Source organism: Stegostoma tigrinum, chromosome 24 (genome assembly GCF_030684315.1).
Source record: "Stegostoma tigrinum isolate sSteTig4 chromosome 24, sSteTig4.hap1, whole genome shotgun sequence".
NCBI classification, from domain to species: domain Eukaryota; kingdom Metazoa; phylum Chordata; class Chondrichthyes; order Orectolobiformes; family Stegostomatidae; genus Stegostoma; species Stegostoma tigrinum.
This window is the reverse complement of record NC_081377.1, coordinates 12,630,119-12,646,840: the sequence shown is the minus strand read 5'-3', so window position 1 is coordinate 12,646,840 and position 16,722 is coordinate 12,630,119. Positions and strand designations below refer to the sequence as shown.

The window sequence follows — 16,722 nt, the reverse complement described above, 5'->3', positions numbered from 1 at the left end:
ACTCTGTTATCTCATCATGGCCCGGTACATCTGCAGTACAACTTCCTTGCTCATGTATTCGGGCTGTTTTGCCACAAAGGCCAACGCACCATTTGCCTTCCTCGCTACCGAAATGATCAACTTCACATTTATCCATGTTATATGGCATCTATTGTTTATTTATTCACTTGCTCAATTTGTCTAATTGCCCCAAAGCCTCTTTACATTCCTTCTTATCACTCTCACTCCCACCTAGTTTTGCACTGTTAGCAAGATTAGGAATATTACAGTTGATTCCCTCATCCAAACCTTTGACAATATAGGGCACAAACACTGATTTCTACAGTAACCTATTTGTCACCACATTTCATTCTGAAAACCACCCATTTACTCCCATTGTGTTACCTGGTCTGCTAACCAGTTCTCAATTCATGCCAGTACATTGTCACCAATCCCATATGTTATAATTTTGCACGATAACTTATCTCAAGCTTTCTGAAAGTCCAGATGGATTTTATGCGCTGGTTCTCTACTAGTTACATTCTTGAAAAAACTCCATTAGGTTTGTCGAACACAATTTTCCTTTCATAAATCCGTATTGCCTTTATGTAAAACTATTCGTAAATTTTAATTGTTCTCTTAAAGCATCCTTTGTAATAAACTCCCTCAGTTTCCTGCCAGTAGTGACTAATTGGTCCATAATTCCTGAAATTTCTCTGTCCCTCCTTCCATTTTTTTAAACAGTGAGGTTATATTTACCACCCGCCACACTGCTGAGATTGTTCCAAAATCTAATGATGTTGGATGGTATAATTAAAACGTCTGTTATTTCCACCGCCACTTCCTTGAGTACCCTGGGATGCAGATGTTAGACTTTGCAAATTTATCATCTTTCAGGCATATTAATTTTACCAACTCGCTTTTTTAATACTAATTACCTTCAAATCCTCTTTCCCAAAAGACCCTTGCATCATGAATACTTATGGGAAATATTTTTGTGTAAATCAGAACAAAAATAGTTGTTTAATTGCTCTGTCATATCTTTGCTCACCATTATAGTTCTGTGGTTCCAGACTGGAAGAAGACATCCAGTCACTATACCTCTGCATCCCCCTTACTGATGGCCTAAAAGCCCTCCACTTCTTCCTGTCCTGCAGACCCGACCAGTCCCCCTCCACTGACACCCTTATCAGTTTATCCGAACTCATCCTCATCCTCATCCTCATCCTCATCCTCATCCTCATCAACTTCTCCTTTAATTCCTCCCACTTCCTGCAGACAAAGGGGGTGGTCATGGCTACCCGCATGGGCCCAAGCTACACCTGCCTCTTTGTAGGGTAGGTGGAATAATCCCTCTTCCAAAGCTACACTGGCCCTATCCCCCATCTCTTCCTCTGTTATACTGTTTCGGTGCCGCCTCGTGTTCCCATGAGGCGCTGGAACACTTTACTAACACCACCTACTCCAACCTTAAGTTTACCTGGACCATCTCTGTCACCTCTCTCTCCTTCCTGGACCGCTTTGTCTCTGTCTCTGGCATCCACCTGGAAACCAATATCCATTTTAAGCCTACCGACTCCCACAACTACCTAGAATATTCCTCCTCTCACCCACCTTTCTGTAAAAAGGCCATCCCCGATTCCCAATTCCTTCGCCTCCGCCGCATCTGCTCCTGCGATGAGGCATTCCACTCCCAAACATCCCAGATGTCCTCTTTTTTTCAAGAACCGCAACATCCTCTCCACCGTGATCAAAAATGCCCTCGACCATGTCTCCCACATTTCCCGCAACTCATCCCTCACACCCCCTACCCGCAATAATAACCAAAACAATCCCCCTCGTTCTCACGTACCACCCCACCAAACTCCAAATCCCAACGCATCATCCTCTGCCATCTGCCATTTCTGCCATCTGCAATCTGACCCACTACCAAAGACATTTTTCCATCCCCACCCTTATGTGCTTTCCAGAGGGACCACCCTCTCTGTGACTCCCTTGTCCACTTTACAATCCCCTCCAACCCCACCACCCCCAGCACTTTTCCCTGCAACCGAAGCAAATGCTACACCTGTCCCCACACCTCCTCCCTCACCCCCACCCCAGGCCCCAAGAAAACTTTCCACATGAAGCATAGGTTCACCTGCACATCTGCTAATGTGGTATACTGCATCCACTGTACCCGGTGTGGCCTCCTCTACATTGGGGAAACCAAGCGGAGGCTTGGGGACCACTTTGCAGAACACCTCCGCTCAGTTCGCAATAAACAACTGCACCTCCCAGTCACGAACCATTTCCACAACCGCCACCGCCCAACACCAACACCACCACCACTCGTCGGAAGACATGTCCATCCTAAGCCTCCTGCATTGCCACAGTGACGACACCTAAAAGATGCAGGAACAGCATCTCGTATATCTCTAACCCTGCAGCCCAAGGATATTAATGTGGACTTCACAAGCTTCAAAATCTTCTCTCCCCCGACCACATCCCAAAACCAGCCCAGCTACTCCCCACCTCCCTAACTATTCCTTCCACCTCCCATCTCCTACTCACTAACCTCATCCCGCCCCTTTGACCTGCCATCCTCCCTCGACTGACCTGTCCCCCTCCCTAACTCTCCACCAACATTCACCTTCTCTGGTTCTAATCCCACCTCTTTGACCTGTCTGTCTCCTCTAAACCTTATCTTCTCTTTTATCCATTTTCTATCCACTTCCCTCTGTCTCCCTATTTATTTCAGAATCCCCTTCCCCTTCCCCATTTCTGAAGAAGGGTCCTGACCCGAAGTGTCAAACTTTCCTGCTCCTCTGATGCTGCCTGGCCTGCTGTGTTCATCCAGCTTCACACCATGTTACCTATGGAAGAGGCTTAGACTTGTTTTCGCTAATCTTTCTTTCTGCATGTAGAACCTCTTACATTTCACTTACATTGTCCTTGCTAGTTTATTCTTATATTCTAGTTTTCCCCTCTTAATTGACTACATGGTCCTTTTTTTCTGTTGAAGTCAAAACTGCTTCCAGTCCTTAAGCTTACTACTTTTTTCAGCAATGGCTGTCATACTTTTTAACGAAGTTGTCCAGTCTGTCACAGCCAACTACACCCCTCCCTTCTTTGTAGTTTCCTTTATATAGATTTGGGATCCTGGATTTGGAGTGGACTACTTTATTTTCTATCCCTATAAAGAATCCCATCTTTTATGGTTACATTTTCGTCAAGGACCTTTTGCAACAAGATTATTAACTGCAAACAAATTGCCGGAGGCACTCAGCAGGTCTGACAGGATCTGTAGAGAGAAAGCAGAGTTAATGTTTCAAGTCCAGTGACAGTTCTTCAGAACTAGGCAAACCTGCTGGATTTCTCCAGCAATTTCTATTTTTGTTTCAGATTTCCAAGATCAATGGTTCTTTTTTGTTTTAGGTCATTAACTAACCTCTTCCTGTAGTACCAATGCCAGTTTGTTCGTAGAAGTGCTGTTCCTAAAAATTCATTTTGTTCACACCCTAAGAATTAATCTGCTACTGTACTATTACTAATGTGCTTTGTCTAGCGTATATGTAGATTTAAAATTACTGTATAGCACCCTTGTTGCATATACCTCCAATTTCCTGTTTAATGTCAACTCCCGCCTTGCCTCTAGAAAACTCGCAGTAATATTTTCGGTCCCTTGTAGCTTCTTAACTTCTACCATACTGATTTCACGTCTGGATTTCTTGTTCCAAGATCTTTTTTTCCCTTTCGCACTGATTTCATCTTTCACTAATATTGCTATCCTACTTTTAGATGTTCAATGCCTAGTCTTGTTCACCTCTCGGCTGTGTCTCTTTAATTGCCAGCAATCGTATAAGTAAGTGTGAACTATTTGCATTATTAATTCATCTATTTTTATTGCAAATGCTCTGTGCATCAGATATAGAACCATTCTAATTTTTGAAACTTTTTCAAAACATAATTTTGCATTTGTGGAACCTGGGCCAATGTTTATCGTCTATTCTTATTTGCTTTTGAGATGGTGGTGATGAGTTGCTGCCTTGAACTGCTGCAAAGCACTTCTTTAGTACTCTAGCCACATTTGCTGCTAACCCTTGTTTCCCTTGCCTTCCACTTTTATTCTATGACTTTGAATCTTACATTTCCTCTCTTTGTTTCCCTCAGTCTTGTCTTCTGTTCAGGTTCCCATCCCTCTGACAGTCTAGTTCAAACCTTGCCCCACTGTATCAGCAAATGTCTGTGCGAAAACATTGGTCTCGCTTCTGCTGTGAGAGAACCAGCCTACCTCTAGATAGGACCCCTCGTTCTAACAATCCCTTAGAATAGAATCCCCTGCCTCTTTCAGTTCTGCTCCTATCCTTACATCTCTCTTTAGCAATATCCAAAATGGAAAATCTGTTAAAGAGAGAGATGGTCCCAGAGATCTTGTAGACTAACATTAACTTTAACTTTATCGGGTGATCATCCACTATCTTTATATGAGTGTGCCCTTTGCTTGTGGTGTGGTCACCTCCCGGTGCATACTATCCACAAACAGTGTACCTTGAGCAAACTCTACTGCATATTTTACCATTGCTTCAGATCTGAAACATGGATTTCCTGCAGCTGCAGGTACTTCCAGTATGTTATCACCCTGAATACTGGGATGTCCTTGTTTTACCACACCACATAGAAGGAGCATTCCACTTGTCCGTGTTGTTCTGCCATTGGCTGTTTCTATGGGATCCATACTTATGCTGATCTCTGCTAACTAGCTGTTACGTATCTTCATTTCACTTGCTTCTTATCAGGAGGCTTCACTGTAGCTCTCTGGTTTAGACGACAGTGACATTAAAATCATGCTTGGGTGGTCTGGCACAACTATGAAAATACAAAGCATTTAGACTTGCTTTGTGCTTAATGAGTGTTGGTCTCTTGCTACCAGTGAAACCCAAAAGAAAATTTGCACATTCCACACAGGTTGGCTGCCAAGAATTCTCTTGTCAAGTAGAGTGCTTTTAAAGACTTGATATGGTTGAAGATTTGCAATAATTAGAGTTTTCATATCTCCTAAAAATATCCAGAAGCACTTTACATAAGTGAGCTGCACTTACTGTTGTCATTCTAACACACACAGCCATTTTGCAGTGAGCAAGATTCAAACAGGGAGATTAATTTTATGGATTTTTGAATTGTGATTGATTGTGATCTGTTGCTCAGGACATCTTTTTGAAATGTACCTCCTTCATTAATTTGAATAGGTAGACTAGGCCACGGTTTTGTGTTTCATGTGGATAATCAGGATTGCTGAAATACCACTGCCTTTGTAATGCATCACAATCAGTCTTGATTATATATTAAAGTCTAGGAATAAAATGGAAAATTATCTTTATGTAACTTGTATGTATCTTTATGTACGCAATAAATATTTAGGAAAATTTGAAATTTAGTCTTCTAGTTAGTAGTGCTTATCATACACTACGTTGGTTGTACCACTTCACTTACCATTCAGATTCTATACAATGGCTGTCAACTAAAGAATCCAAATTTGTTATGTGATGACCGTACTGGTGACCAGTGTAGCTATTGATTAAAGCATCTGTTAAGTTGAAAGTTTTAGTTTGCAGTTAGTTGCAAACAGGTGGTAACTAATTTTTCAGTAATACAAGGAAGGGAAGTATATATTGTTATATATTTTGAAGCTTAGTTCATAAAGGCAAGCTACTTGGGTGATCACTAAAAATTTAAAAGTAGTGGGTAAAGCAAAATCTGTGGAACAATTACAATTTATATATTAGTGTTGTACTGTGAATCGTTATTTGATTATGGCTTAAGAAATCTTTGACCATGGTGCAGTCCTTTCAGTCTCTTGATTTGAAAGACAATTTGAACTGAAAAAAAAATGTATTTGCTGACAGAGTTTTTATGTTTACTTTTTATTCCAAAGGTAAGTTTTGATTCCCAATTTTAGTAGGCTTTATTATTTTCCAGGGTGGAGAACCAGACATACAAACTGTGGCCAAAATGGTGCTGAATGACTGGCAGAGAGGAAGAATACCTTTCTTTGTGAAACCGCCAAATACAGAGGTAAACTTGGAGGTAATATGCTTCTGAATTATGAAAGCTCCTCATACACAAGTGTATGTTGATACAGTTTGAACATAGGAACTGAAACCCCATTGACACCTGCATGTTGCTACTTTGATGTTAGGAGACATTGAAATTTGTTTCAGACTATGCTGACAGAACTTGAATATAATTTTGTTCCATCTTTGGTATTACTGGAGGTGTGGGGGAACTTAGATGGATAACAGCCTTTTTTGTAATATTGTAAGAAAATACATTGCATCAGTTATGTCGGGGAACTCTGGGTTCGGCTGCTCAAGCGAATTTGTGGAAACATAATTTTAGAGGTTACCTTTCGAATGTCTGATGTCTTGATGTATTTGTCAAATAATAGCCATGATGTGATCGAGTTCAATGTAGCGTTTGAAAGCAAAATGCAGAATCAGCTACTAGAGTTTTAGGTTTAGATAAGGCTGACTTTAATGAGACAGAGACTGCCCACAGCAAGCTGTGGACAAATCTGCCCATGGGTAAAACAACTGAGGAACAGTGGAGAATGTTAAAGAAGCATTTAACACGATACAAATTCAGTTTATACACCTGAGAAGCAAAAGTGGAAGAAACAGCTTTCGAAAAGTAAAAATGATGAGGAACTAAAAGAAAGGACTTAGAAAAATGTGGAAAAAAAAAACCCAGGTCTTGTTGCATGGGAAGGATACAAAGACAAACAAAAGGCCTTGAAGCAGCTTAAAAGAGCTGGTAAAAATGATTACGAAAGGAAACTTGTCAGGGAAATCAAAATCAATAAGAAATTTTTTACTTACATGAGGGAAAGTGCGTGGTCAGGAGCAATGTTGACCGACTAAAGTGGGAATGTTGTCAAAGACAATAAGGAAATGGCAGTCATATTGAAAAATTTTTAATGGTGTTTTTATTAAAATTTGGATTAATTCTGTGGCTGAATGAAAACATAAAATATCTGTGGAGGCATGATATTTGCCAAATCTATTTATAATTTGAACTTATTGCAGTTGCCACACAATCTGTTTGATTAAAACCATGTAGAATTTGAGTTGTTCATTACACTGCATTAAGTAGACTGAGAGAGCAAATAGAACATAGAACATAGAACAGTACAGCACAGAACAGGCCCTTCAGCCCACGATGTTGTGCCAACCATTGATCCTCATGTATGCACCCTCAAATTTCTGTGACCATATGCATGTCCAGCAGTCTCTTAAATGACCCCAATGACCTTGCTTCCACAACTGCTGCTGGCAACGCATTCCATGCTCTCACAACTCTGTGTAAAGAACCTGCCTCTGACATCCCCTCTATACTTTCCTCCAACCAGCTTAAAATTATGACCCCTCGTGCTAGCCATTTCTGCCCTGGGAAATAGTCTCTGGCTATCAACTCTATCTATGCCTCTCATTATCTTGTATACCTTAATTAGGTCCCCTCTCCTCCTCCTTTTCTCCAATGAAAAAAGTCCGAGCTCAGTCAACCTCTCTTCATAAGATAAGCCCTCCAGTCCAGGCAGCATCCTGGTAAACCTCCTCTGAACCCTCTCCAAAGCATCCACATCTTTCCTATAATAGGGCGACCAGAACTGGACGCAGTATTCCAAGTGCGGTCTAACCAAAGTTTTATAGAGCTGCAACAAGATCTCACGACTCTTAAACTCAATCCCCCTGTTAATGAAAGCCAAAACACCATATGCTTTCTTAACAACCCTGTACACTTGGGTGGCCATTTTAAGGGATCTATGTATCTGCACACCAAGATCCCTCTGTTCCTCCACACTGCCAAGAATCCTATCCTTAATCCTGTACTCAGCTTTCAAATTCGACCTTCCAAAATGCATCACCTTGCATTTATCCAGGTTGAACTCCATCTGCCACCTCTCAGCCCATCTCTGCATCCCGTCAATGTCCCACTGCAGCCTACAACAGCCCTCTATACTGTCGACGACACCTCCGACCTTTGTGTCGTCTGCAAACTTGCTGACCCATCCTTCAATCCCCTCATCCAAGTCATTAATAAAAATTACAAACAGTAGAGGCCCAAGGACAGAGCCCTGTGGAACCCCACTCACCACTGACTTCCAGGCAGAATATTTTCCTTCTACTACCACTCGCTGCCTTCTGTTGGCCAGCCAATTCTGTATCCAGACAGCTTCATATTGTGTAAAATACTACTGGCATTCCATTAGGGCATTGGCAGTCTGTTTCAAGCTGGAATACATTGTCAGTTTTTAACACTATATATTTTATGAATAATTCTGAATTAAGTTGTTTAGGCTTGAGCTAGACATACGTTTGGTTGGTTTTTCAATGGGGGTTTGATATACTTTTACATGATTTGTACCTTTCTGATTTGTGGATTTTCACATACAAATATGTATACAGGCAATACCTAAGTTGCAAACCGGTTCTGTTCTTGAGTCCATTCAATTTGGAACACAATGTAAGACCATACGAAATAGCTGTTTGTGAGTATGAGGAAATACTCATATGTCAGATCTTCAAAATTATACCCCTGTATTAGATCATGTTTATAAGTATGAGTGTTCAAGTTTGGTATCCATAAATCAGGGACCCCCTACATACTGTAACTTCTATCTGGAATACTTGGAACCAAGACATGTCTAAATTATGGCCTACGTTCGGAATGCCTAACCACAAGTATGTGAACTGAACATACACGTGTAGCCGAGATATAACATATAGCATAATTAAGTAATGAAGGTACATGTTGTCAAATCTATTCGTGTGAAAATACATCAAGTGCTCATGCACATGTCCAGAATAAATTTGGGCATTGTCACCATGTCAGTAATACGTTCCTTTTTATAAAGCTCTTGCAAAGCCTAATGCACTTGTGTGACGCTTGCAGTTGCATCAAGTTCTTAACAAATTCCTACCCTCTACTCCAGTACTTTCCACATCCCATCCTTTTTTTAATCTAGTTGCCAGTACCTGTGAAGCAAAGATGTTGGCTTGGGGTAAGGAGTTTGTACAAGCAGAGAGGAAACAATTGAATCACCCATTGAACTTCCCGACTCTGCCCTTCTTTTCTGCTGAACATGTCAATTATCTAATTTTGTTCACTATCAATTTGTTTCAGGACTGGGTGAAAAGAATTCTGGATGACTGTAATCTTTCCAGTCCAGAAATAGTGTATAACATTTAATTTGGATTTTTCACATGGCTTACAGTTGAGCTGTTGTTCCACAAATTGCATGCACAATGTCTGTCTTTTCCTTTAACAACTCTTTTTTTTTTAATCATCTAGCTATTAGATAAACAGCAAATGAATGAAGAACCTGATGACGTTAGTCAAGTTAAGGAGCCATCAGAAGAACTAAATTTGCAAAGTGAACCAGAAAAAACTGAAAACCCCAATGTAACGCAACAATTTGTTGCTCAAGTGAGGCAAAACTTTGGAAAAATCAACGTTGTGCCTGAATTTTCAGATACAGACCTCCAGCCTGTAGACTTTTCTGACGACGAAGAGATGTATTCAGAGGAAGAGGATCAGGAGCTTGAATTGGAGGATTGTGATGAGAAAGAATTAACTGAGGTTAATCAAAATAAACTTGAAAATAGTAGTTTTCAACTGGAGGGCAAATCAAAAAGACCAAAAGAAGTGCTGCAAGATTTGAATGACAAAATTGCTAAATACAAAAAGTTCTTGGATAAAGCCAAAGCAAAGAGATTCTCGGCTGTTAGGTAAGATTCGCCTTCTCCGTAGAAAACAAATAAAACAAAAAACTTGTGTGTAATATTTACCGAGTGTAATGGTATCTCCTCAGGCAGGACTGATTATTTGTAACTTGTGTTATATAGCGTCTTTTAATATCACAAGGCATTTCAAAGGGGTGATCTAGGTGGACACCAAACCAAACAAAAATTAGGAATTGTGAATAATATGAAGAGGGATTCCAGAACTTGGCATCAAGGTAGCTGAATGTATGGCTGCTAATAATGGGATGAAAGCAAGGTACATGAGACTGGAATCGGAGGACAGAATACTTTTTGTTTGGAGGCTTAGAAAAATTGGTATTGATAAGTCTAAGTTTAAATTCGGCTTTGAGTGGGTAGAGGTTCAAAACATGACAGTTCCAAGTTTGTCAGAAAAACTGATATTTCCATTCAAAACTCCTAATCTCACTCAAAACAGCAATGAGCAAGTGAAACTGTGTTTGTTCTCTATAAGATGACCATTTTGTGAAATTTGCCATGGTGTCTTTTGAGCTGATGGAGCAGAGGGAAATGGTGTAATAGGTTGGAGTTTCAGCTGTATTTGCTGCTCCTCAAACTCGTTTTATAATATATTATGTGAACGTTTACTTGTGACAGGCTGTAATTATACTGTATGCTGGATGGGGAGATTGTACTTAATGCTTTAATTAAACTTGGATTTCATTGTAAAAATTCAGCCCTTGCCACATGTAACATTTAGACAAAAATAGTCTTGGTATCATCCACAGCTAGCCAACATTAAATTAGTGGCTTCATGATCACTGTGTTCAAGAAAGAGTTGTGTTTTCTGTTAGATATTAGAATCACCAATGAAATATGGGGAAAAAGAGAACATTTGGCATGAAATGATCAGACTGAATGGCACAGCAGGCTCAGGGTCAAATAGCCTCTTCCTGCTTCTTGCTTTTCAAAACACAAATAAAAGCAAGGCAATTTGTGCATTACTTAAAATATGTCCAAGACAACAACATGTATTGGTCATTTAAAAGTATTTTTCCCCTCCATTCTTTAATAGAGACGAATCTTCCCAGGCTATATCTCCTAATAGTGAATTAGAAAATGGATTTAATTTTCTTTTAAGTTTGCTACAATGGATTATTCTGTCTTTTTGACTCCACCTTAATTTCAATCTTGACCGTGTTATCCTTCAGTTCTAGGCTATATCTAGGCTTTTGGTCATCCAAATGCCAACATCAGAATAAGATGTAAAATTTAAATTTAAAGGTTTTAAGTTTTGGACTTGCTAGAGTAAATTTTGATTTGTATGTTTTCCAAACACACAACTATTAGTTTTTAACCTTTTAGGATTCCCAAGGGACTTACTACAAAACTGCTCACCAAATCGGATCAAAAGTCAACTGATCAAGAAGCAGAACCAAGAGAAAAGGGTAAGTCCACACATCACGGGCTGCTTCACTTTTCTGCAATGCTTTTCAAAGAAATCACTTAAAATAGGCATATGAATTCTGAAATGTAAAATCTATGTAAAGAATTTCTAGTAACTGAACACTCTACGATACTTGTGTGTTTTTTTTTATATTTATAATCCCCACCTCATTAAAAAATATAATTGTCCTAACACCGATTCATGAATGTTGTGCTGGGTGGCTCGCCGAGCTGGCTCGTTGTTGTTCTGCAGACGTTTCATTGCCCTGCTGGGTAATGTCATCAGTGCAACCTCCAATGAAGCGCTGCTGTGTTTTCCTGCCTGATTTTTAAAACTCAGGAGTCCGTTGAGCTGGATTACCTCACTTCTGGTTTTCCTTCACAATGGAGTGTATATGGGGTCGAGTTCTCTGTTTGTTAATGGCTTTCTTCATGGAGTACCAGGCTTTTAGGAACTCCGGTGCCTGTCTCTGCTTTGCTTGTCCCAGGATCTTGGTGTTATCCCAATCAAACTGGTGGTTCTCTTTATCCGTATGGACAGAGATGAGTGAGTTACCAAGCTACAAATCTACTCCAAAACCTTACTGATTCATGAACTCGCAGAAATGTGCTGTATCAATTTTGCTGTTTGCATGATTTTCAAAGTGTCTTTATGCCTTAAATGTGGTTTTCCCTGAGGAATTAGAACTAAACTAATTGAGAATATTTGCCCTTTGCAGTTGTCAGTTTTTTGTGATTTCTTTGCTTTAAATATAAATCCAAAGTCATGGCCTTAACAGTGTTGTGCAGAGTAGATCTCTCCGCTTGTCTTTCTCTGGTCTAATGCCAAATGATTTCATTTTATAATGGTGATGTGTATATATCCTTATCAAAGGATTTGTGCTTTCTCATTCTTGAGAGGTTGTTGTTTGTTAATTTTATATCAGTTGTGGTTATTTATATGTTTTATTAAGTAAGAACTGCATTCCTTGAGAAGGTGGCAGTGAACCAACATCTCGAACTGCTGTAGTCAATTTAATTTATGATTAAGCACTACCTTGCCCCACCCTGACTCATCCCACAGAAGGATCCGAGGAAAGTGGTGGACATTAATTGAGGTCTCAGAGTTGAGATTGAAAATGGGGGTGCATATTCTTACAATGTTTTAATTTTGCAAGACAGTAAATATTGGCTTTAAAATCTTCCACCCAACTGGCTTTCTGAAATCAAACATTTTGTGATGAAACTTCTGTTAAACAATTTACAGGTTGTCCAGTAGGAAAGAGAAAAGCTCAGAACGAATCCGATGATGCACAACCTCCTCCAGCCAAGCTTTCATCCAAAGAGGTAATTATTTTTGTGTTTTACTTTACGTATTACAATGGAGCAGAATGACAGATATGACTTGATTCTTTTTTGACTGTGACGAAGTGTTTCACCTGGTCCAAAATACTCAATTTGCATTGTGACTATTTCACAGATTCCGTTCAAAACGTAACTCGAAATGATTGTGGGTAATGACTTAGTATGTCAACTTACAATCATTTTAAAAGACAATCCTGACAACAATGCAAAACTATTTTAAACCGTATATTGCTGAGATAAAAATCCATCACAAACATGTTAGCTTATGGATAAAAGCCTCAATTTGTGGAAAATAGCAAATTGCCAACTTTTGGTAATTCTAAGGGGGAGGAACTTCAATCTGGGAAACCTTAACAGAGTTGTAATGGGCAGGTTAATCTCAACAAAGGTAAGTACGTTTTGGTAGGCAGAACATGATAGATACTGAAATGTAAGTAAGATAAAGGAGTAGAAGGGTCTACAGGTACTGAGACAAATCACTTAAAAACAACAAGCAAGTTAATAAGGCCATGTTAAAGAAAAGCAAATCAATCACGGGGATTTATTTCTGAAGGGATAATTATTAAAATACAATTAAACTTAAACTAATAGAACTTTGGTTAGATCACATCTGTAATATGTACAGTTCTAGTTTTCATATTGTAAGAAGGATATAGAAGCATGGGGAAAGTACAAAAATAAAATTTGTGGGCTGCTTTTTATAGAGGAGGAAAGATTGAGAGTAGTGTGAAAGGTTTTGATAGGATAGACATGGAGAAAATACTTTCACATGTCTGGGTTGGATAGAAAGGCTTCAAACTAAAGGTCTTAATTTTAAAAGTCACTTACCAATCCAAGAGTGAATTTAGGAAAAAAAACTGTCAAAATATTAATAAGAATTTGTAAACACTGATAGTTAAGGTGAGTGACGTAAGTGCATTTAAGAGGAAGCTAGATGAACATTACTGGAGGGAGGGGGAGTTGGGAAACGCAGAATTAGTAGGGTAATGACAGTACATTTACTTGAGGTAAATGGGGGTTCATGTGTGTAAACATTAGCAAAGAACACTTGTATTTCAATTCGCTGTTACTGTGCTGGGAACTCTAGTAAACCTTGGCAAAGTCACTCTTTGTGAATTTTGTGTAGATGGTCTGTTGGGGGCCATTTAGCTGTCATTGACTAGCTATCGGTGACCAGTGCGATTTTTAAATTTTCAGAAGCGAAGACTTGACCGACTGCAGCACTCAAAAAAGGTTGGCGTTCGATACTATGAAACACACAATGTCAAGAATAAGAACAAGAACAGAAGTGTTTCCAAGTCTCAGAAATTTAAAAAAAATCGATAATGTTGAAACAAAATAACATTTCTCTTTGTGCAATAAAAATAAAAAACATTTTTCTTAACGTGTTGTGAACTTCATACTTTACACTTTGTCAGGGTGATGACTGCTGTAAGAGCAGCCCATCTTTGAAAGACAGAAAATGGCTGACAAGGATTAAAACAAAATGGGACAGCCTAACATTTAACATTCAAGTGAAATATAATGGTACCTTTGAACAAGATTACTCCAAGGTCAACTTGGGGCCCTACATGTAAGCATTCAAGACAGTTTGATAAGAGGATGCGTAAGGATAGACAAGTGATTGATTCCAGTCTCATTAATGAAAAAATATTGTCCCATTAAGTGAATAGCACCAGTTAGAACAAGTGGTGTAAATCTCAGCCCATGAACCAGTCAGACTAACTCCCTATGCAGCTGTAAAAACAAGCACTAAAGTTATTTGGTAGTAATTGGTTCTTTCTTTGAAGTTATTCACACAATATTAAGAAATAGTCTGTAATTAAAGATTCTTCAGATGATCATAAATTTCAACATTAATATGGATACACCTATAACCAAAGTATAATACAAGCATCGGCGGGGGGGGGGAATATATAAACATAGATGTGAAAATTAATTAGTCTCAGAAAACACTTTTTCTTGTCTCTGAAAAAGATGCATGGTACACTGAACGAAAGAGATTGGTCGTAATTTATTAATTACAAAGTGCTAACGGCAGAAGTAGATATAACTTCATACTTTATAACAGAAATTAATACTATGAATCTTAGCAGTTAGTTAAAACCATCTGTCTTTTTCTTAATATACATAATTGGAACAGTGGAAAATATGAGGAATGACTGAATTTAATAAAGGCAGCACACAAAATACACTGAATGACAGAATTCAAACAGTCCTTATGAGATTAGCAAGTCTGAGACAGACCAGGCGTATAACCAGTCACTTTGGAATGCTAATTAACAGGATGCATAGAAAAATCCCAAGATTTGGAGATTAATAATGCCTGTTAAACATTGTTAGATCATGGGAACCTGGGGTTGTCCATTGGAATGCCTATCATTGATGAGATGTTTCACAGGATTGAGTGTATGGAGTCAGAATAAAGGATATTGACCATGGTGTATGAGAGTATTGTAATACAAAATTAGAAAAATGCTGTATTTCACTAAAAATCAGTGTGTCATTGATCTCACCTGATCTGAGCCAAAGATTAAGGGAATAATCGTGTTCTCAAGTCGAGGCCAGATCCTTTGGCCCTCTTCCTTCATTAACCGGTTCTTGCTTGAATAAAAGTCTGCCAGTTGCCTGAATCCTGCCTGCCTCCTGAGTCCTTGTCCCAGTTGAGGGGTACACTCCTCCAACTGCAATGCAATGTCTATTTCCATCATACAAAAATAAATTGATAGTTTAAGTTGAGTTCTGGTTGCCAATGGGATTCACAAGTGCAAATTCCCAGAATTACCTGTCCCTTATTTGAGCTCATCTAATAACAACTGAAGTTATGTTGCTGTGGAGTGGAATCCAGAGAAGGTTAGCTTTTGAGAATGAAAACTTGGCTTGATGAACTGAATTTATACTTCCTGTCAATTGATTATGCACTCTGCCATTCATGTTTCTGCTTTACAATGCTGAACTTCTCAATTATGTTCCAATGGCAAAAGATACTGAGAATTTTAATTTTAAAGTGTTAAATTTCTTGGCTTTGTTTTATTACCATGTGAATCATTTCGACCCATTTCTCTGGGGAGAAACTTAACCTAGCTGATTCAGTCATGAGTTCTTACTTTTTTATTTTCCTTCTGGGGATTACCCATCTCCAAAACTGGGTTCAGTAATGTATTCAATTATAAGCTGATAGTGTATTTTTGTGGTCAATAATTTATCATTGAAAAATGATATTGGCATTTACAAGAGATGGATCATTCTTTAGTCTTAAGGGAAATTAAGTTCACTTAGATGAAACATGGTGAAAGCTTGGGTCTTGAGAGGAATCTGTTTATGAAAATACAGATGTAACACACAAAATATCCTTGAATCAGTGAGTTTAACATGCTTACAAAATGATAATATTGGAGATTCTAAAAATCTAAACTGTAAACAAAATAATGTTTGGAATATTCAACAAGTCTAATGGCATCTGTTGGGAGAGAATCCTCAGTAACATTTCAGGCTGTTTCTATTTCTGCAGATGCTGCTTGACCTGCTCAATGTACTCAACATTTTCTGTTCTTGTTTTGTGTAACATGAGTGGATGCTGTATGTGATAACATTTTTTATATGTTATGCCAAAATCATCCACTTATTCATAACCATTAAATTTAATAGATTAGAATTCTATATTGAGGAGCTAGAACAATTTAAACTTTTTTTGATATTAAGAGCTTTTAATTTTTTTTGTAGGATGTTGATCCTGTTTGTTTTTGTAATCTGTATTAGGTAGGAAGTTCCAGGATTTTGATCAGTGTTGATACAGGAACATTATATTCCCAAGGTGGGCTCGTGCATAACTTGAAAGGAGCCTGGTTGTCTTTGTATATGCTTGTTGCTTTGAGCCCACTGGTTTTGAAGGTACTTTTGAAGGCTGAAACAACAAAAAATACTGTTGTCAGGAATTGACATCCTATTGACTTGTGCATTTAATGTGTCTGAGCAGAAGTATGAAACAATTGGATCGGTGTGTTGGGAGTTGCTTGCAAAATGGTAATTGGACGAAGAGTTAAACCTTCATTATGACCAAGACTTGGAATTTCCCACCTGTCTGAAACCCGGCAGGGTCAACAAAGTGAACACAATGGGGATTGACATGGTTATTAAACTGACAGACTGGATACTTTTAATACTGAAAGATGATAGCTGAGGCCTTGCCTGAATGAAAAGCCTTTGCTCATAG

General features: G+C 38.8%; 1 protein-coding gene across 2 annotated transcripts in view; it reads left to right on the top strand.

The window, feature by feature from the left end:
* gnl2 (G protein nucleolar 2) overlaps positions 1-13,893 on the top strand; it is a 62,110-nt gene extending 48,217 nt beyond the window's left edge. Inside the window, exons 12-16 of one of the 2 annotated variants that reach the window (XM_048557845.2) lie at positions 5,938-6,033; positions 9,310-9,746; positions 11,085-11,167; positions 12,412-12,491; positions 13,707-13,893. In XM_048557845.2, coding sequence (XP_048413802.1) covers positions 5,938-6,033; positions 9,310-9,746; positions 11,085-11,167; positions 12,412-12,491; positions 13,707-13,835 — 825 coding nt within the window. In that variant the 3' untranslated portion in view covers positions 13,836-13,893. Of the gene's footprint in view, positions 1-5,937; positions 6,046-9,309; positions 9,747-11,084; positions 11,168-12,411; positions 12,492-13,706 lie in introns of both variants that reach the window. The other variant, XM_048557844.2, reaches the window with a different exon arrangement.
* Positions 13,894-16,722: the final 2,829 nt, after the last annotated feature.